Source organism: Scyliorhinus canicula, chromosome 6 (assembly GCF_902713615.1).
Source record: "Scyliorhinus canicula chromosome 6, sScyCan1.1, whole genome shotgun sequence".
NCBI classification, from domain to species: domain Eukaryota; kingdom Metazoa; phylum Chordata; class Chondrichthyes; order Carcharhiniformes; family Scyliorhinidae; genus Scyliorhinus; species Scyliorhinus canicula.
The window spans coordinates 98955544-98978355 of NC_052151.1; the positions used below are offsets into that span (position 1 = coordinate 98955544).

The 22812-nt window shown below is 47.7% G+C and overlaps 1 protein-coding gene across 3 annotated transcripts in view; it reads right to left on the bottom strand.

The window, feature by feature from the left end:
* The window catches only part of trdn (triadin), a 289756-nt gene that overhangs the window by 20664 nt on the left and 246280 nt on the right, over positions 1-22812 (bottom strand). For all 3 annotated transcript variants that reach the window (XM_038799724.1, XM_038799725.1, XM_038799723.1), the window contains 2 exons: positions 14164-14207; positions 2401-2448 (listed from right to left, as the gene is read on the bottom strand). In XM_038799724.1, the coding sequence (XP_038655652.1) occupies positions 2419-2448; positions 14164-14207 (74 nt within the window). In that variant the 3' untranslated portion in view covers positions 2401-2418. The remainder of the gene's footprint in view (positions 1-2400; positions 2449-14163; positions 14208-22812) is intronic.

Genomic DNA, 22812 nt, shown 5'->3' on the forward strand with positions numbered 1-22812 from the left:
TTTTTGCGGGGGCCAGGAGGTGCGTTCTAGACACTGCCAGCCACCAAACCACCCCACCTTCCCAAGTATTATAGTCCACTACTGATCCATGTGAGCTTCTATTCGCTCCAGAATGACCTGTTCTGTTTCAGAAAGTGAGTTAGTGAAGGATTATTCTGGAGCCAATCGTTACTCAGTCTTATATTTATTTACAAATTAAAAAGTTACAAGCACACACTCCTAGATCAGCCAAATAACGGGTTCAATAAGTTTGTCTTCATGTGTGCTCAAGTGAAATCTCTATTAATATCTTCCATTTGCACACAGCTCAACACAATTAATATGCAATTAACATATCTTCCTGATCCCATTGTCATCCAGTTCTGCTGGCAGCACAGTTGATTTCCTGAACTCCCATAACTGACAAGCTGCCCACACATCTTTGGTCATGAGTAAGCCTCAATTCTCAAATGTTACGTGCCTCAGGTTAGTCAAGGAAATAGAAGTAGAGAGCATAAATTTAAATTTGTGAAAAATAAATTTAATGGATATTACAGAATCACAGAAGTGTTAACAGCGCAGAAGGAGGCCATTTGGCCCTTGTGTCGGCACCAGCTCTCCAATCTAGCATCATGACTTAGTGCCATTCCCCGGCAATTTCCCCATAATCCTGCATATTGTTTCTATTCAAGTAATCTCTTGAATGCCTCGATTGAACCTGCTTCCACCGCACTTCCAGGTGGTGTATTCCAGACCTGAGCCACCCATTGTGAAAAGGTTTTTTCTCGTTTGCTTCTTTTACAAATCACTTTAAATCTATGCCCTCTCATTTCTTGATCTTTTTACGAGCGGGAACAGTTTCTGCCTATCTACTCTGTGCGCCCCCTCGTTATCTTGAAAATTTCTATCAAATCTCCTTTTAGCTCTCTTCTCTCCAAGGAGAACAGTTCCAAACTCTCCAATCTGTCTTATAGATAGATAGAACAGTACAGCACAGAACAGGCCCTTCAGCCCTCGATGTTGTGCCGAACAATGATCACCCTACTTAAACCCACATAACCCGTATACCCATAACCCATTAACCTTACACTACGGGCAATTTAGCATGGCCAATCGACCTAACCCGCACATCTTTGGACTGTGGGAGGAAACCGGAGCACCCGGAGGAAACCCACGCACACACGGGGAGGACGTGCAGACTCCACACAGACAGTGACCCAGCCGGGACTCGAACCTGGGACCCTGGAGCTGTGAAGCATTGATGCTAACCACCATGCTACCGTGAGGCCCCATAAAAGAGGAGGTCACCAATAACTGAGGTTTCTCAACGCTGGAACCATTCTTGTAAACCTCTTCTGCACTCCCTCCAATGCATTTTGACCTCTGTAAGTTCAGCATAATGTGCCATCTCTTGCATATCAGACTTCTTGAACTAAAAGGTAATGTATGTTTGGAATAACCTGCTGAACATGATTAAAGAGCAAGAGGCAGTGGTCCTGAAGCTCCATACAGTCTTGGGAGTGGTTTTGGCTTACATTCAAGTCAAGTAACCATGTTTCGATGGCAAAATAAGGCAGTCGCCATTTCTGAAATAATTTTGCTTCAATTTCTCAGAAGTCCTCCCTTTTTTTGGCTCTTTTCATAATCTCCCCATAGTGTTCCAAGATATGACACATTTTATAATGAGGTCAATGGAGCTGCAGCCATCAATTCCTGATTTATATACCAACAAATTTAGACTTCAAGTTACAAGGTACAGCTGTCCTCACAATCGGCTGGAAGTAAGGGGTTTGTGAGCCTGAGCTGTGGGAAAGTTTCAAACGAGATATTTGCAGTGTGGAACATCTTTTTCAAGTGATATTTTACCATCTTCCCAGACAATTCCGCTCTCGTACCAGACTGTTTGTACGAGACTACAGGGTTAGAAAATAGTGAGGCGATGTGTATAAAAGAAGAACCATCACCAAAAAGGCAACTGGGGAGCTGTGCCAATTGCAGCATTATGACCTACAACACAGCCAGCTACTCACACTGATCTCTCTGTGGCAATGAACGTGTTACTGCTCCCAACTGTTATGAAATGCAGTAATCTCAAAGGCGTGATCTTCATAATTTCAGCCAAACTGATGTTTATCAGGTGGCTGATGCACTTTATTGGAGAGCTAAGAAATTCACCACTTTTGGGATCAGTGAGGTTGGACAATCCACTGTGATGCTGGCTTTATGTCCAGAATGTAATTGATGGCATACACATTGGCTCTGCAAGCTCTTACAGAAAGCACTTCAATACTTACCAAGCAGGATGGGCATAAAATCCCTAAATACACAGATTGTGTATGACAACATGCAGAGACCTTTTCATGGCAACACACTCTGCAGAAATGAAATTCAATGTTCAGTGCAGTGTATACTTTTACTCACCTGGTTTTACTTGAGGAGCTACTGTTTTCTTTGCAACGACTTCTGGTTCTAAAGAGGAAATGCAAAGCAAACTGTAATGAATAACTTTTTTTTTCCAATTTAGCATGGCCAACCCAGCTACTTCGCACATCTTTGGGTTGTGGGGTTGAGACCCACGCAGACAGAATGTGCAAATTCCACACGGAAAGTGACCCATGGCTGGGATCGAGCCTCATGCCTCGGCGTCATATGGCAGCAGTGCTAACCACTGCGCCTGTTTGAGAACCTCGGTACCTGGAAGTTTAGATGGACTCTGGACTGAAGTTCAGGGGTGGTACTCTCCGTTGGCGGAATCCTCCGTTTCGTTGGCAGCACACTGATGCCTGCAGATTTTCCCGATGGCGTAGGGTGCCCACAATGGGAAACCCCATTGGCTGGTTGCCGGGACGGAGAATCATGCTGCCAGCAGGGGCGCTCTCACCAGAAAATGGGACGGAGAATCCCACTCAAGGTCTTTTGGGTCTACATGGATATCTACAATTTAATTAGGATTTATAACCCCTGAAATTAAAGTAATGGGTAAAAAGGGATTAAAGGTTAAGTGATTTGGGAAAAAAAATTCACTGTTGCTAAACAACAATGGCAAAGTGACACAGACACAGGAAAAGTAGGGGAAATAAAAGAGAGTTCAGTATGTGTTCAAGAGAGGGTATAGGAATTATCATCTCTCTGATAAAGACTGAGGATTTTGGGGCCAGTACTTGACTGAATAGTCAGCTATAGAATGCAGTAAAGTGATCAGTTTCGCAGAAGTGCTCCTGGAAGACTGAGTTTAGAGAACTCATTTGTTTGCTCGATAGTTGAAGAAACAGTGAGTGTAGGTTTTGGATGTTTTGGGGAGAGATATGAGTTGGGAGAGAAATGTCAAGTAAATACTCAGGAATACTTCAGAAGAAAACTGTTCAGAAGTGTACCAATCCCAAGCGAGAAGCCTTTGTATCAAGCTACTTGTAGCTCTTCACTGATTTATGTAACTGGAAAGGTATTGCTGGAATAATAATAAATAATCTTTATTGTCACAAGTAGGTTTACATTAACACCGCAATAAATTTACTGGGAAAATTCCCTAGTTGCCACACTCCGGCACCTGTTCAGGTACACTGAGGAAGAATTCAGAATGTCCAATTCACCTAACAAGCACATCTTTTGGGACTTCTGGGAGGAAACCGGAGCACCCGGAAGAAATTCATGCAGACAGGGGGAGAGCATGCAGACTCCACACAGACAGTGACCCAAGCCGGGAATCGAACCTGGGACCCTGACGCTGTGAAACAACAGTGCTAACCAAGGTGCTACCGTGCCCGGGATAGAGGGCTAGTGTGAATGTGAAACACCTTCTTGTGCTTATATTGCGATCTTTCCATCTTTTTTGTCTGGTGTATGATTGGTCATTTTTCTTGATTAATAACTAATTTATTCTTTGTGTTAAATGTTCATCAGCAGACTCCTGTGAATTTGTTCAATAACTTTCCTTCATGGTTCTAGCAAAAGGTTAGGATCTATCAAGCCATGTTTCAATCTAGGATGTGATTTGTCCAGTATCAATGTTGACTGGGTTCATAACAAAACTTTTGAATTCATTAAGAATTGGAACAACTAGTTCAATGTAATGTACAATAATTAGCCAAATGACAAATAAATACCCACTTTTCAGTAAAACTAAGCAACTATTACATCACATAACTTTATGTGTAACTAAAGGAAAATGATTGATGGTATCAAAATCATGGTGAGGAATGCGAATGAATATTAAGAAGTAAATAAATGGCAATGAGTAATTCAACCGGAGGGATTATGCATCCCAAAAATGAACGCAACAGATCAAAAGTAAAAATGTGCAGAAGTTTTCAATGAGCTTGAAGTGACTTATAAGAACAGGAAAAATTGATTCATCCAACATGCTTGTTATGAATATCCCCTGTTTTGGGCTGCACCTGTCACAGTGGTTAGCACTGGGACTACGGCGCTAGGACCCGGGTTCGAATCCCGGCCCTGGGCCACTGTCCTTGTGGAGTTTTCACATTCTCCCCATGTCTGTGTGGGTTTCACCCCCACAACCCAAAGATGTGCAGGTCAGGTGGATTGGCTACGCTAAATTGCCCGTTAATTGTAAAAATAAATTAATTGGGCACTCTAAATTGTAAAAAAAATGATTATCTCCTGTTTTAATATGGATAGGAAACCTATGTACTGACAAGAGGAGTTTAGCTTCATCTCATTCTTTACATAGGATTATAAGAAAGACTCGAGCAAAAGAGGCTCCTTAACCTTTTAAAAAATTATTTTAGATCAATTACATGATCAGGTGGACTTTGTAGTTTTTTTTAACAAATAGGCTTGCAGACCACAGAAACAAGAGCTTTATTGGAAAGGTATTTACTCTGCAGGCTGTTAGGACAGACTGCCTATTTGCCTGTGCAAATGGTCAATGATGCAATCAATACATCACGTGACCAGACTCTTAAAGTGAACATGTTCCAACTTGGAACAAAAGTTCTAAGGTGGAGTGAATTCTTAGGTCAGCACCCAGAAGTAAAAATGATCTGCCACTCAAACCTGTACTTTGTTGGAAATGGATGGAGGTTATCATCTCCATCAGAAGATTCTCAATGCCATTGATTACTGCTGAATACACCTCATTGAAGCTACAATCATTCTTTCTAAAGAGAGCAGGGTGTATGAGAAGTGAACCACACTTTCAATAGTCACCAATTTCAGTAAAATACATTGCCAGTTGCAAGAAAAGTCACTGCAGACGTATTTCTGTCTCATGTCAGATGCTCATATGAATAAAGCATTCCAGTCTCCTGCCTGCGGAAAACATCACATGAGGCCTGTACCTAATAAATGTTCCACCAGTCTCAATTTTCCAAATAAGCTTCAGTTTTTGCCCGAATGGTTTGAAATAAGAATTCTGTGACCCACACGGATGTATGGCTATTCAAGCCAAATTTCCATTGACAGCTGTTTATCATAACATAGCTTTCAGGTAGGACAGTTTTTGTAACACTTATAGTAGTACACTAGCAATCACGGGAGGGATTCTACCTTTTGGGGACTAAGTCCCCACACACACCGGAAAGCGGACGGGATTCACTCCGGACTTTTTCCTCGATAGTCCGGGGTGATTCTCCATCTTCCAGGAGGCTAGCAAGGCCCCGGCGTGCATCCTGCAGCTCTGGCTGCCGGTGGGGCCCCGCTGTCCAGACCACACAGCCGCACATGCGCACAGTGGCCATAAACGGGTCATCACATAAACGGGTCGGCGCGGGCGCTGCTGACATGGTGGACCCACACAGTGGGCCCGCACGGAATGAGGTAGGTCCCTCCAGATCGCAATCGGTGATCCCCGATTGTGGACCTAGCCACTGCTGAGGCCCCTCCCCGCAGTCAGATTCCCCCGCCCCCCACAAGAACCGCCACTGCACCCACGGGTCTGAATTCCCACCGGGTGGTACCAGATGTAAACCATACCAGTGGGAGTTCGACTGGTCGACCGCGGAGAATCGCAGCGGGGGCTTATTTCAGTGTCCTCCGCCTGACGCCACGGTGACCGCGTGGGCGCGATTGCAGCCGATTCTCCAGTCGCCGGAGAATCGGCGGCCCAGCGTCGGAGCGGCATGGCAGGAATTTCCAACGCCCCCGGCCATTGTCCGACCCGGTGCGGGCTTGGAGAATCCCGGCCCACATGTTCATAATCTCACAATGTTTTAAAACTGTATTTAATAAATTGGGAGAAATAAAGGGTGGAATTTTCCGGGGTTTTTTCCATGTGGTGGCTTAGGTGAACAAGTGCTGACTGAACAACTGGCTTTTCTCACCATATTTTCCAGCCGGTAACGTGTCCAACACCGTCATGCTGGTGCTGCGTGCTCTGCCCAGCATACATTTCCAGAAATTGGGAAAGGGTGCCCCGATTTCCAACACAAATTTTAAAAGGCAGAACCACCCCATTTACACAGGGACCCCCCTCCCACCACCACCACAGACTCAGGGAACCACCCCCCCTCCCACCATGGACCTCCCCAGAGAAAGCCCCTCCCCCCTGCACTGCCCCTTGACTGTCAGTGGAAGTGGCGCATGGCAGATCTAGGGTAATGCCTGGATACGTCCCTCTCCCACCTGCAAGCAAGTGACTACTTGACAGTTGCCGATATATAAGTGCAGATGGTTGTGAGAAGTTGTCTTCTATGACTTTCCAATACATTGTCGTCACAGGTCAGCTTTACAATAATTGAGCTAAGTTCAGATAATAATTACTGTCACTGGATGTGCCAGTCCATTGGCCTCATGATCGCTGAATGTATCTGTGCAGCAGATAGCACAACTCTGCATCGAGTTTTCTCATGATAAGTGCTGGGTGGCACGGTAGCACAGTGGTTAGCATTGTTGCTTCACAGCTCCAGGGACCCAGGTTTGATTCGTGACTTGGGTCACTGTCTGTGCGGAGACTGCGTGAGTTTCCTCCAGGTGCTCCCGTTTCCTCCCAGAAGTCCCGAGAGATGTGCTGTTAGGTGAATTGGACATTCTGAATTCTCCCTCTGTATACCCGAACAGACGCCGGAGTGTGGCGACTAGGAGATTTTCACAGTAACTTCATTGCTGTGTTAATGTAAGCCTACTTGTGATAATGAAGATTATTATTATTGTTATGTTGGTGTTTCCTGGTCTGGAATCATAGATAGTGACAGCTTAGCAGATGAAGCCAATCAGGATATACTGGCTGTTAATCACCTGAGCATTTTTTTAATATGACATACTTGAATTGGGCTACCTCTGTGGAAACATCCAACTGGGGAAGCATCCAACAATATTACTGGTCAAACATTGGCTGATATTATTGATGGCATCAGGATTTTTGGCCCAGCGTCCTTTAGGAATGAAAGTCTCTATGTATGAATTACATCATATAACATTTGGGCCAACTGTCTGTGCTGGGTGTTTACATTCCACACGAGTCTCCTAAACTCCACCTGCCTCATCTCAGACTTTCAGCATTCTGCACACCCTTGTATCCACTTTTCTCTGAAGTATTCACTCATTTTCTTTTAAATCCACCTAAGTTATTTGCCTCAACGACTGTTTCAAGTTGCATATTTAAACACTTTAAATAAAGAAATGTCTCCTTTTCCCAGTTTAGAATTCTTCCACAGGTAGGAAACATTCTCTCCACATCTACCCTCTTCAAAACATTTATAATTTTAAAGAGAAATATAAACAATCCATTCAATCTTTCTCAAAGTTATACAGCTGGATTCTCCCTCTCCGCCCGTTGCAAGAAAGCCACGCGCGAGCCATGTAGAATGGAAAATTCCGTCGACCTCGGGCAGGATTTTCTGGTCACCGGGCGATCACGGTCGGAGAAACCTGCCTATAATCTCTCAATTTTAGTACCACATTTTGTTTTTGCACATTCTCCAGTACTTTGGTATCCTTTTTATTGATGGGGACCAGGGGTGCAATTCAGCTGCCTCTTCGCACCTGACTTGGTGTTGGGACGAGAGGCTACTTGCAAGATTCGCGACACTCAACATCTCACTGGGCGAGATTTGTTAGGCTCATTTAAAAATGCTTTCACTCAATTTATTCGGCACCCGGTACTCACCGCCTTGCCAGCGAGGCCTCAACCGCGTACCGTTTGGTACTCGTTCACAAAGTCATGAAACAGTCGTGATGGCACCTCGGTGGTCTCGCTGGTTTATGAAGACCCCTGGTGATCGGCATTGGGCAGGGTGGCACCCTAACACTCCCCTTGGCACCACCAGCCTGGTATCGTGGCATTGCGTTCATGACGGCGCGAACACTTGGGCTCCATTTTGGAGAATCGCTCCCACTGCACCTGTACAAAGTGCATCATCTCACTTCTATCTGCATAAAGTTCATTTGTCACTTAACTGCACAATCTGCATTTGCATGTCGCATTTATAACAAAGTAAATGAATTAATGGCGCATATTGAAATCAATAAATATAGAGCAGGATTCCCCATTTGGGAAACTGTGGGCTGGATTTTCCGAAGTTTCACGCCAAAATTGTGAAACACGATTGGCCGGAGAATCAGCTCCGACGGCGAAATCAGCTCTGATGCAATTCTTCCAATTCTCCGAACCCCTCAATACGACAGAATGGTGGCGCCCGCTGCGTGGCCTGGAGAATCGGATGAGGTGCCCCGATGACCGATTCTCCGGACCTATACCGATTCTGTGTCCCAGATGGGCCATAGTCCTGACGGCGTGCTGCCTGTTGCCACGGCTGGAGGAAGTAGGGGTCAGCCTGGGGGGACCACCGGCTCCTGAAACGGACACGGCATGGCTACTGCGTGGAGTGGAGGTACAATCCACGGTCGGGGAGTGTCGGGAAAGGGGGGGGCAGGCTGAGCGGCCGGGACCCCCGCCATAACAGGGCAATGCCAACGCAACAGACACCATGATGGCTGCCATGTTGATGGGCACCCACCGCGGGCGCTGGCTCAGGGCAGGCCTCATGGCCATTTGGGTGGGTGTCGACCCCCGCCTCCCCCGGCAACGGCCACCCGACCCAACCGGCGACACACACCAGGGTGGGGACCCAGGGCCACACTCACAGCAGCCCCGAGTGAGGGTTGTGCCATTAAACGGTGGCCCTGGCAGCAGGGGTGGGCACCAGCAATGGAGGCACTGACTGGGTGGGGGTGGGGGACATGCGTGCCTAGGGCGCGCGCTGCCAACTGGGGCGACTATCTAGCCCATGGCACCTGGTTGTGGACGGGTGTATGCACCATAGGTCCCCTCACCCCCTGCAGATCATAATGTTTGGGCAGCACCCAGTGTTGTTGGCTGCTGTGTCGGGGGCCACTGCCCTACATGCAGCCCTGTGGGCGTGTGAGTGCAAACGGCACAGAGAGGACCGGGCCGCAGAGGGGTAGGTGCCAGCTGCTCAGACTGGAGTGTCACCTTCCCGACAGGCCAAGGAGGAGGAGGGACAAGACCGGGGGAGCCACAGGATGGGGATGACGATGAGGAGGAGGGGAGGAGGTTGTGGTGCCACGGAGGTGCCTGATGAGGCTCCATGTGTACCGGCGCCGCATGCCCTTCCAGGAACTCCTCGATTGGGCATGCATAAGGAGACTGTGGATGAGCCGGGAAGCCGTTGCTCATATCTGCCATATGATGGCAAATCTGGCACCGCGTGGGATATGGGGGGACACCCTCTCCCTTTGGCCATCAAGGTGATGGTCGCCCTGAACCTCTATGCGATGGGGTCATTTCAGTCGCCGAGTGGGGACCTATCCGGCATCTCGCAGGAATCGGTGCACAGGTGCATCCGCGCCATCACCGATGCCCTGTATGCCCTTGTGGACCAGTACATACAGTTCCCTGTGGGCCGTGCCCACCAGGATGGCTGGGCAGCAGGGTTTGCTGCCGTGGCCAGGATACCCATGGCACAGGGGGTAATCGATGGGGTGCACATCGCCCTGTGGCCACCAGCGGATAACAGGGCGGTGTTCATGAACAGGAAGGGTTACCATTCCATGAACATTCAGGTGGTCTGTGATCACCATATGAAGATCCTGCACGTCTGCGCCCGGTACCCGGGTAGTGGGCATGACTGGAGCAACATGATCTGGAAACAACCAGAAAGCAGGTTAAATTAGACTTGTATTGTGTAATATGATTACAGGATTACCTAATGAACGCAAAGTGAAGGCACCCCTAGGTTAGCAGCGACCACAATAGGAATGATCCAGTTTGAAAGGGAAAAGAGTGGGTCTAAAACTAGTATTTTAAACTTAAATGAGGGCAACCAAGTGGTTATGAAAGCTAAGCTAGCTACTGTGAATTGGGACAATAGGCTAGGCAATACATCAATAGAGAAGCAGTGGCAGATATTTAAGGGGATAATTTGGAATACTCAGAATAAGTATTTTCCTATTATAAATTAAATTTCAAAAAGGAAGGCTGCACCATCCGTAGTTAAGTAAAGAACTTAAAGAAAGCGTCAAACTTTAAAGAAAATGCAGACAATAATGCAAAGATGAGTGGCAGGTATGGCAGAAAATGACTAAAAGGTTAATCAGGAGAACAAAATTAAAGTATGAGAGGAAGCTCGTTAGAAATTTGAAAATGGATAGAATGAATTTCTATTGGTATTTAAAAAGGAAAAGAGTGAAATGAGTTTTGATCTTCTGGAGAGTGACAATTGGGACTGAATAGTAGATAATAAGGAAAAAACGGAGGAAATGAACAAACATTTTGCTTCTGTCTTCACGAAAGTGGGTACAAAAACATTCTAGTGATATCTGTAAATCAAGAGGTGGAAGGGTGAAGGGAATCTTGGGGCGCGAACTTCCCAAAAGCGAACAAAGTTCCCGAGCGAGCGCCTTTAGCCATGTGTTTCCCGGCACTCGCAGTGCCGATAAACAGATGGCTATTTAATGCGATTTGCTTTGAATAAGGGGCCTAAATGAGGAACGCGTGGCCGAGGCAGCAGATAACCCGTTTTTATAATGGGGAACTCTGCTCGCCGGAACTCCCCATTGTAGCGAGAGCCCACAAAATATCCCCAACTTCCCCCCAGCCCGAACGCCACATGGGAGGGTCCCCTAACCCCTCACACACTCCAAACACCCACACTGGGCAACCCCTGCCCAATGCCAGCTTGGCATTTTATGTTCGCGCAACTGGATTGCCGGGGTTTCCCACCGTGGGTGCTGAGATGGGGCTGGGGGGACCCTCCCATGTTGCCTTTGCGCTGGGTGAAGGTCAGGGATTTTATTTGTGGGCCTTGGAGATCGGGATGCCATTTTTAAATGAGGTCCCAATCTCTCGCTACAATGGGCAGTTCCGGCGAGTGGAGCTCCCCGTTGTAAAAAATGGACCTATGTGTGACCTCGGCCACGCGGTTCCTTCTTAGGCCCTTAATTCAACACGAATAGTATTGAACAGCCATGTGTTTCCCGGCGAAATGTAGTCGCTTGGGAACTTTGTTCCCTTTTGGGAAGATCGCGCCCAATCAGTCTTTTGAAATTTGCATGTTCGTTCACTGCTAAAAATGATTGGCTGGAGGCTGAGTAGTCACAGCTGTGCAAGAACTCCGTAGTGGCCACTGCTGGGACTACAAGCAACCCCAAAGAACAGAACCATGGTGAACAGAGGTTGGGGCCCTTGGGTAGGGGAAGGGGATTGATGTGGGGAGGGGCCTGTGCAGGGAAAGAAGTAAGGGTCGGGCTTCGGAGTCTAAGTGGGGAATCACAAAGGTAGGTCTGGTGGGAAGAGGGGGGCACAGTGGAGCACAGGGCACCTCCTAAAGGAGGTATCTCCTCCTTTCTACCCACCTTTTCACCTGATATGGTGAAGTAGTGGGTTGGCCTCCTTCATTCCACCTTCTCCAGCCTCATGTATCCTTGTGGCACTGGTGGAAACAACCCTTACTGAACATGAGTTGGCCAGTTAAAGAGCCTAAGAGTGGGTGGGTGGGCTGGTTGATGCCTTCCTCACCCACCATATTGTGGGTGACAGCTCAGGAGTGAGCAGGAAGGGAGTGGGATAGCCACCCATCCTATTTTGCATGCTCACCCCCTCACACCCTCCATCTGAAAATATGATGGCCCCCAAGAAGATAAGAAATAGGAGCTGCAGTAGACAATTTGTCCCTTAGAGCCTACACCACTTCACACGATTATAACAGATCTTCGACCACAAGTCCACCTTCCCGCATTATCTCCATTTTCTTTGATTTTCTTTGTCCCCAAAAATGCATTTGGAATAAATAAAATATGAACACTTGGTATAATAACTCATCATAACCTCGGTACCAAAAGGGGAGAATTGAGAAAATAGTGAAGAACTGGCTGATGTACATCCATCTTAACATTGTGTTTTTTCAAAGCCCTTCAAAGTCTTTCAATATCTAATAACACTGGATGCTTATTTCACATACATAATGATTACAAATCCTGCACAGAATAGCCAGAGGCAAGGTTTGTGATAACAAACCATTTACTGGGACTAGTTTTCCTGTCTCTCGCATCCCAAATGAATCTGGGACATTACAGAGAAGGGAATGAGGCTGAGACCCACCACCACTACCAAGCTATCTCTTACTTTTACACATGACATGAATTCCCTGGGACATAAAGAATGATAAAGGGAAGATCTGTCTTGAAACAGATAGGAGCATTAAAATTATATTAAGATAATGTGCAGGTAACATAATAGCTTCCTCACTATTTTCAGTTTGAATCTGTATGTATGAATCCCGGGTTAATAATGCTGATAGAAACTAGACATCAGGCAATGCAAAGGTACCTCGAGGTTGCAAGGGCATTAATGTGGAAGACAGTAACTTACACTTTGTTTACAGGTAACCTACTCTTGCAAACATTGCAGTAAAAAGGGTAACATTTCAATGTTGGAGGTGATTTTATTGCCAACACAATATTACAAACAGTAGCCACCAGAACAAAACCTCCCTTTATCGCTTGCAGCAATACATTCATAGTGTTCTGTGTAACCTCAATTAATCAATGGGGTACAAAAATAGACATTATATAAGATATAATCAACTTGTATTACATGGGATTATTCAGGATTATTTGCATCATTATTAAGGGATTTCACGAGTCATCCTAGTTGTCAAGAAGTACTAGGGCCAATTTCCCTCCCATTTCTAAATGGGTTCCAGTCTAGTAAAATGATAAGCCCATCCCAAACAGTCAGCTGCTGGCCCGAGCGAAGTCACCGACCTGAAACGAATCTATGTTATTCTCTTCACAAATGCTGTGAACGTTTCCTTCATTGACATATGGCAAGAACCCTAATAGATTTATTTGGTCTATTTCAGTCAACTAAGCAGCTGGGTAGCACGGCAGCACAGTGGTTAGCACAGTTGCTTCACAGCTCCATGATCTCAGGTTCCATTTCCGGCTTGAGTCACTGTCTGTGCGGAGTCTGCATGTTCTCCCTGTATCTGCATGAGTTTCCTCTGGGTGCTCCGGTTTCCTCCCACAGACGAAAGATGTGCTGGTTAGGTGGATTGGCCATGATAAATTGCCCTTAGTGTCCAAAAGGTTAGGTGGGGTTACTGGGTTACGGGGATAAGGTAGAGGCGTGGGCTTAGGTAGGGTGTTCTTTCCAAGAGCCAGTGCAGACTCGATGGGCCGAAGGGCCTCCTTCTGGACTATAAATTCTATTTAAAAATTAAGCTTGTACAGCGCACTGGAAACTAATTCACAATTTGTGGATTTATTTAAGTAGAAATGGTATTCCCTCCGAAGAGCTGCACTGATTAGGCTTATCTCTACCTCTGTCAACATCTTGTGAGAGTTCTTTGTACGTGGAAAAATAATTTTGGTGAAAATCTTTAGCTTTGTGAAATGCAAATGAGGAAATATTAGGAAAGTGGCCAATTACGTGACCTAAATTATGTTCAAACATGTCACCTGTCACTGGCAGTAAAGGAAATAATTGATTAGAAATATTCACTGCTTCTTCTAACCCATTTAACACTCAGAACATCCAATAGAGAAATTAATTATCTCCTGCTTGGGTCCAGTTATCTTGAAATCAAAATAAAGATTGAATATCTAAAATTTCAGGCAACCTTGGCATCTGAACACTGATCTGAATCACGGTGAAAGACCCCATAACTGTCTTAATTGAAATTATGCAAACAAGATTTTCAGGTGAAGAGCGTCATTTAAAATCAAAATTAATTCTGTTTTATTGACTGCAATCAAATACCTACTTTTAATCGTTTTGGGCTTGGTAGCAGTGACAGCATCTTTCTTTTCTGTAAGAATGTAAAAAGTAAATGTTATTATGTAAATAAAAAAAGTGTGATAATGGTTGCTAATAGAAAGGCAAGAACAATGTGGCCATGCCAGTGAGATAGAAGCCAACTCTATCATTGGCTTCATAGAGCCAGCAAGTCATCAAAGCACAGAAGGAGTCCATTCAGCCCATCGAGTCATGGCTAGAATCTGTAGAGCAATCCAATCAGCCTCAATTGCCTGCTCTATCCCGATAGCTGTGTAAATTTAATTCCCTCAAGTGTCAATCTAATTTCCTTTTTAAATAATCTATTGACTGCTTTCATCACCATAGACAGCGATCTCCAGGTCATTCTACTTGTTGTGTAAAAACATTGGACGGGATTCTCCTTTGGCCAACACCGAAATCGGGGCATGTGATCGGGCAGAGAATAGCTCCCGTTGCCGAAATCACAGCAGGTGCCGGTTTGACGGCAAATCGCAATGCTCCACCTCCTCGGAAACGGCGTCAATGTGACACATGACACGTGTAGTTGAAACACCATTCGCATATCATTAGCAGGCCCACCCGCTGTTCTCCGCCTCCGATGGACTGAATTCCCGAAGCCGCAGTCCACGTGTGCTCTCATGAATCGTAAACATGGCGTGGTGGCTGCTGCGAAAGAGGGCGGACAGATAGTGTCCAGCACCTCCATACTTCGCCAATAGCCATGCCACTGGCCTGGGGCTTCTGCCAGGGCTGGGCGGAGTTATGGAGGGTGGCCAGGAGTGGGCTGTGGGGTCAGGAAGAACAGGTACGCAACACCATTACCACAGCCGGCAAGGCAACCATATAACTGCATGGTTACCTTTCTTTAAACCTGTTGCCCTGCACTCTGGCCCCAGCCGACCCATTAGCTGTCTGGGCGCTCTAGCACAACCTCTCCCATCTTTTCGGCCCTGATCAGTGTATGTGTGGGGGGTGTATTGTTTAAGCGCGACTGCAGCTTGTCAGCCCTGCAAGTGTCCATTACGGATCTGGCAAATCCTGCACCGTTTTTTGTTGGTTCGGTGGTGTTCCATGCGGTGCAGGTGCTAGCCCCTCACTGGTAGCAGAATCAGTGAGGGTTTGTGCCGATTTTCCTGACATGTAAGTCCACAGATTCTTTGTTGGCGTCAACACTTCGACTCAGAAACGGAGAATCCGGCCCATTGTTCCTCACACCTTCCCTACATCTCTTGTCCAAATTCTTAAACCATTGCTAAATTTCTTCTGCATCCTCTGAAAGACACTCACATCCTACCTAAAATGTGGTGACCAGGACTGGACGCAATACTTTAATTCTGACATTCCCCTGTTGTTACATTCCACACCTTTATTTAAGAAGCTTGAAATCTCATATGATTTTCTAGCTATGATATCAATCTGTCCTTACTATCACGTTCAAAGATCTATGCATATGACCCCCACCCCAGGACCCTCTGCTCAGTAAACACATCTTGAATTGTGTTATTTGGTCAATGTTGCTTCTTCCTATTCCTTCCACCACCTCACTCTGTGCTTTATTAAATTCCACTGGCCACTTGTCTGGCCTATCGAAGTCCGGCTGTTATCGTCGCTGTCTCCACATCTCCAAGTTTGGCATCATTGGCAAATATTGAAGTTTTACTCTGTATAATAACCAAGTAATTTATAAATATCAAAAGAAGCAGTGCCTTTAGCAGTGACTCATGGGGAACACCACTATTACCCTCCATTCTGAGAAACAACCATATTCTCCCCCACCCCACCCCCGCACTCCGGCCCCATCGATGCCCCGGTCCTGGCACCAGTCCCTGCTGCCAGGGGCACCGTTGGCTGACACTGCCTTCACTGGGAGCTGCCGCCGATGTGGCCCTGAGTGGTCCCCCGATGGGTGGCTACTGGTTGGGTGGGATGGTCGGGGTGGAGGGGTTTTGCCCATCCATACGGTCATTGTCACTGCGTGGACCCATGTGCTGGGATTGGTGGCCGGCAAGATGGCTGCCATAATGGCGGTCGGTGCCTGGGCGCCGCCCCTGTCCTGTGGGTGGGCTCCTCGGCTGCTCAACCTGTCCCCCCTCCCCCGGACCTAGTAGAGTCCCCCCCCCCCACCCCCCCGCCGCCGCAGCCAGCATGGCCGGTGTCCGAGCCGGACGCCCGGAGTCATCCCAAGTCACTTCCTGCCTCCTCTCACTTGCTCAGCAGCCAGGACGCCAGGTTCACAATTTTGAAAAGCACATGAGAAACACGCCGTTGTGAAATCGTGGAGGCCCCAGAGAATTGGGCGTCAGGCCCGCTAATGCTATGCCTACTGTACTTTCAGGCTGTTGTTCACATCTTTTTGGGGGGGCCAGAGAATCCCGATCTGGCGTCAAACTGACTTCTACCTCAATTTTGGCGTAGGAAACTGTTTTCCACCAATCGTGATTCCCGATTTCGGCATCGGCTGACGGAGAATCCAGCCCCTCATTTTTCTCCATTGCAATTTCTCCCAACAATCATTGGTCCATTTTACCATGGCTAGATTTCCTCTCATCCTATTGATTTCCTCTCATCCTTCTTCCAATTTAGAAGTCCTACTTTAGATTGTGCCTTGCTGTTCTCCATTGCTAAGCTATACTGCATGATACAATGATCACTCTTACCCAAATGTTCTGCAGCCACTTGGGACTAGATTTTTGAAGGGTTATAAAAAATTCTAGGGATCTTCCAAAATTGTGATTGGGATCCAAAGCAGGAAGTTTGTTTTTCTTTATTTCAGCTTTTGTTTTGGCACATTGTGATCTTATGCAGGTTATCTCTAACTCACTGGTAAGACCCATCAAATAAATTTAATGAGATTCTACTTCCGACATTTTTCTACAGTATGCCTCTTTTAAAATCATTTCAGTGAATTAAAGCAAGAAACAAGTGTCACATTAATCCATATTCCAGGAGAAGAAATGTCCAATCCCAATCATCTGAACACAGCTGTACTGGGTCATTATCCAGGGTTTGACCACCTAATGCTTGGTTCACTGCTGACCAGGGTAGGCCCATTTTGCTCACCTCAAAGTAATGGCATTTATTGCCCTCACTTCTCAGCATTGTGAAAACATTCTGTAATTTGGATTTTCAGAAGCCGAAACTCAAGTATAATTTCTGCTCTGCTACCTAGTCACCAGGTAAAGTACTTGGAAAGCATTGTGCAAAGAGCCTTCACGAGTTGCTGTAGTACATCATTGGTATACAATGCTGTAACTGTGCACTGGTGATGAAGGGAATGAATGCTTAAGGTAGTGGGCAAGGTACCTAACAAGTTGGCTGCATTGTCCTGGATTGTGTTGGGCTTCTCAAGTATTGTTGGAGTTGCACTCATCCAGACAAATGGAGAGTATTCCATCACACCCTGACTTGTGCTTAATGGATTGTAGACAGCCTTTGGGAAGTCAGGAGGTGAGTTACTTGCCACAGAATTCCCAGCCTCTGTCCTACTCATGTAACAGCAGTATTTATATAGTTGGTACAGTTACATTTCTCATCATTGGTAACCCTTGTTGATGGTGGTGGATTCAGTGATGATAATGACATTCAAGCGGGAAATAGTTGGACACTTTCCCATTAGAGATGGTTATTGCTTGGCAATTGTGTGGAACAAATATTATTGGTACTTAATCAACCCAAGCCTGAATGTTTCCTAGATTTTGTTGCATGTGGGCATGGAAAGCTCTAGTATCTGAGGAGTTGTGAATGGTATTGAACACTGTGCAATCATCAATGAACATCCCAACTTTTGACCTTATGATGGATGATGAAGCAGCTGGAGATGGTTGGACCTAGGTCGCTACTCTCAGGAATTCCAGCAATGAGACCCTGGGGTGGAGATAATTGGCCTCCAACAACCACAACCATCTCCCTATGTGCTGGGTATGACTTCGACCAGTGGCAAATCTTTCTCCAATGTCTCTTGACTTCAATTTTGCTAGAGCTCCTTGATGCTGTATCTAGTTAAATTATGCATTTTCGTCAAGGGCCTTGACTCTCACCTCACCTCTTAAATTCAGCTCTTTTGTCTATGTATGGACCAAGGCTGTAATGAGCTTTGGTGCCAAGTGGCTTCGGTGTAACCCCAACTTGCCATTAGAAAGGAGACTATTACTCAATAACAAAAACAGAAAATACTGGACAATCTCAGCAGGTCTGACAGCATCTGTGGAGAGAGCAGGGAGCTATTGTTTCAAGTCTAGATAGCTCATTGTCTTTAATTACTCAGTAAGTTCAGCTTGATGGAATCACAGAATTGTTACAACACAAAAGGCTGATATTCGGCCCATCATGTCTGCACTGAATGAGGGCAGCACAGTGGCGCAATGGTTATCACTGCTGCCTCACGGCGCCGTGGTCCCAGGTTCGATCCCGGCTCTGGGTCACTGTGTGTGGAGTTTGCACATTCCCTCCGTGTGTCCATGGGTTTCACCCCCACAACCCAAAGATGTGTAGGGTAGGTGGATTGGCCACACTAAATTGCCCCTTAATTGGGAAAAATGAATTGAGTACTCTAAATTTATTTTTTTTAAATGTCTGTGCTTAATGAACAATTCACATTGTATCATTCTCCCACCTTTTCCCTGTGATTTGCAGGTTCTTCCTTTTCAGGTGACAGTCTAATTCCATTTTGAATGCTTCAACTGAAACTGCCTCCACCACACCCTCAGGCAGTACTTTCCAGAACTTAACCACTCGCTATGTGAGAAGGATTTTTCAGAAATCACTTTTGCTTCTTTTGCCAATTACTTTAAATCTGTGCCCTCTCATTATCGATCCTTTCACAAGTGGGAAAAGCTTCTCCCTATCTATTCTGTCCAGAACCTTCATGATTTTTAATACCTCTGTCAAATCTCCCCTCAACCTTCTTTTCCCCAAAGAAAACAATCCTAACCCCTTCAACCTATCTGCGTAACTGAAGCTCTTCATCCCTAGAAACATTCTTGTGGATCTTTTCTGTAGTGTCTACAATACCTTCACATCCTTCCTAATCTGTGGCATCCAGAGCCAGATGTACTCCAACGAAAGAAAAACTGGTGTCTTACACAAGTTCAACACAATCTCCTTCCTCTTGTACCCTATGCCCCTTTTAATAAAGCTTTGGATATCGTATGTTTATTAAATTGCACTCAACCTGCCACTTTCAATAATTTATGCACATATATACCGTGCTCCTGCACCCTCTTTTGAATTGTGCCCTTTATTTCGTATTGTCTTGTTTGTCAATGTGACTATTAATTTTGTGCGGAATTATAATTTCTAGAAGGTTTCCCCCCCAATGAGGTTAAACTAACTGGCCTGTACATGTTAGACTTAGTCTTACACCCTTTTCTGAAATGCCCCAGTCACCTGGCACCTCCAAGTCTAAGGAAGACTGAAATATTATTGTCAGTGCCTCCACAATTTCCACTGTCACTTCTTCATTATCCTTGGACACATCTAAATTGGTCACGGTGCCTCATCTACTTCATGTACCGACAATCTATCAAATATAACCCTTTTTAGTGTCTGAATTACTTCCTCTTTCAACACTGCCTGGGAAGCATCTTCTTCCTTGGTAAGACTGATGCAAAGTATTTATTTAATGCCTCAGTAATGCCCTCTGCCTCGATTTGTAAATCCGTTTCTGGGGCGAAATTCTCCGCGGACCGACGTGACGCCCATTTCCGGCGGGAAAAAGTGGTGTGGATGACTCCGGCGTCGGGGCCTTCTTTTAAGCCGTTAATCTCCGTTCCCGAAAGGGCCAGCAGCGGACTGACGCGATACGCGTCAGTTTCACCCGCTGCGGAAGTGGCGAGTCCCGGCGTTTGTGTGGTGGGGAGAGAGAGACCTGGCGTTGGGGGGGGGAGAGAGAGAGAGAGTGTCCCGGCGTTTGGGGGGGGGAGAGAGAGAGTGTCCCGGCGTTTGGGGGGGGGGGTAGAGAGAGAGCGTCCCGGCGTTGGGGGGGGGGGGGGGGGGAAGAGAGAGAGTGTCCCGGCGTTTGGGGGGGGGAGAGAGAGAGTGTCCCGGCGTTTGGGGGGGGGGGGAGAGAGAGAGTGTCCCGGCGTTTGGGGGGGGGGGAGAGAGAGAGTGTCCCGGCATTTGGGGGGGGTTGCGGCATTGAGTTGGGGGAGGGGGGGGTTGCGGCATTGAGTTGAGGGGGGGGGGTTTGCGGCGTTGAGTTGAGGGGGGGGTTGCGGCGTTGAGTTGAGGGGGGGTTGCGGCGTTGAGTTGAGGGGGGGTTGCGGCGTTGAGTTGTGGGGGGGGTTGCAGCGTAGAGTTGAGAGGAGAGGAGAGAGGGGGGGTTGCGGTGTTGAGTTGAGAGGAGAGGAGAGAGGGGGTGGTACCGGCGTTGAGAGGAGAGGGGGGAGAGAGGGGGGGTACCTGCGTTGAGAGGAGAGGGGGGGGTACCTGCGTTGAGAGGAGAGGGGGGGTACCGGCGTTGAGAGAGAGGGGGGGGTACCGCCGTTGAGAGAGAGCGGACGGGTACCGTCGTTGAGAGAGGGGGGGGCGGCGTTGGAGGGGGGTAGGGGTGGTGAGGGGGGCAGGAGCGTTGGAGGGGGTAGGGGTGGTGAAGGGGGTAGGGGCGTTGGAAGGGGGTAGGGGTGTTGGAGGGGGGTAGGGGTGGTGAGGGGGGTAGGGGTGGTGAGGGGGTAGGGGCGTTGGAGGGGGGTAGGGGTGTTGGAGGGGGGTAGGGGTGGCGAGGGGGGTTGGGGTAGGGGGCAGCGGCGTGCAGAGGGGGGGGCGACGGTGCATTGACCCCGGGCATCCGTCGCCCCACCCTCTGCACGCCGCTGTCCCCTACCCCAACCCCCCCTCACCACCCCTACCCCCCTCCAATGCTCCTACCCCCCTCACAACCCCTACCCCCCTCCCCAACACCCCTACCCCCCTCCAACACTGCCCCCCCTCTCCTCTCCTCTCAACTCAACGCCGCAACCCCCCCTTCTCTCCTCTCCTCTCAACTCAACGCTGCAACCCCCCTCCCTCCTCTTCTCTCAACTCAACGCCGCAACCCCCCCCAAACGCCGCAACCCCCCCAAACGCCGCAAACCCCCCAAACGCCACAACCCCCCCCAAACGCTGCAACCCCCCCTAAACGCCGCAACCCCCCCAAATGCCGCAACCCCCCCCAAACGCCGCAACCCCCCCAAACGCCGCAACCCCCCCAAACGCCACAACCCCCCCCAACGCCGCAACCCCTCCCCCAAATGCCGCAACCCCCCCCAAACGCCGCAACCCCCCCCAAACGCCGCAACCCCCCAAACACCGCAACCCCCCAAACGCCACAACCCCCCCCAACGCCGCAACCCCCCCCAAACGCCGCAACCCCCCCCCCCCCAATCCACCCCTTTCCAACGCCGCTACCCCCGCACTCGCCCTAGGTCACTGAACGGCGTCAACCATCATCAATGGTTGACGCCGTTTTAAAGCTACTCTGTTTTTCGCCGACGTGACCCGTGGCCACGTCGGTGGGAATTCGGCCCATCCGGCACGGAGAATGTCTGTCTGTTAAAAATCAATGACATCCCGCCGGCGCCAGCTGTTTTCAGAGGCTGCCGGCTGGATTTGCACAACGCCGGTTTTTGGCCGCTCGGAGAATTAAAAACCCGGCGGGAGCGGGAATAACGCCGCCGCCGGCCCATTCTCCGACCCTGCATGGGGTCGGAGAATTTCGCCCCTGGTCTCTAATTTGCCGAATCATCTTTTTGCCAAACTTTTACGATATGCTGTGGGGAATAAAGGATTAATACAATTCCTCTGTGCTATTAAGTGAGTTAGACAAAAGAAAGTCATGGGCAGCACGGAGGCGCAGTGGTTAGGGTTGCAGCCTCACGACGCCAAGGATCGAGGTTCGATCTCGGCCCCAGATCACTGTCCATGTGGAATTTGCACATTCTCCCCGTGTCTGCCTAGGTCTCACCCACACAACCCAAAAAGATGTGCAGGATAGGTGGATTGGCCATGCTAAATTGCCCCTTAATTGGAAAAAATTTATTGGGTACTATAAAAAAATATTTATGAAAGTTATCTCTCCCGCTATTTTTTTCAACACAGGGCCTTGGCCTATACATCCGCAAATTGTTTTTCCGTATATGGATGTAGATGAATTTGCTGTAGCTGTAGCTTCTCTTATTTGCTTCTTCACCTCCCTACTGAATGTTCTATTCTCAGCCTGGTTTTCATTTGTATTTTCTACGTGACATGTACCTGTCATAAGCATACATTTTCTCCTTCATCTTATTTTCTACCTATTAAGCACTGACAACAACACCTTCCTTCACTCTGCTGCTGAGCAAGAGGAGACTGATGGATGGTAATTGGCCGGGTTGGATTTTTCCTACTCTTTGTGGACAGGGCATACCTGAACAGTTTTCCACAACATTGTGGTGTGCCGGTCCTGCAGCTGTACTGAAACGGCTTGGCTCGGGGCACGGCTAGTTCTAGTGCACAAGTTTTTGGTACGAAAGTGGGAACGCTGTCAGGGCTGATCTTCTATCCAGTGTGTTCAGTCATTTCTTTTTATCACAGCCAAGTGAATCAAATTAGTATAAGGTTGGTATGTGACGCTGGGGATCTCAGAAAGAGGCAGAGATAAATCATCCACTCAGCAATTCTGA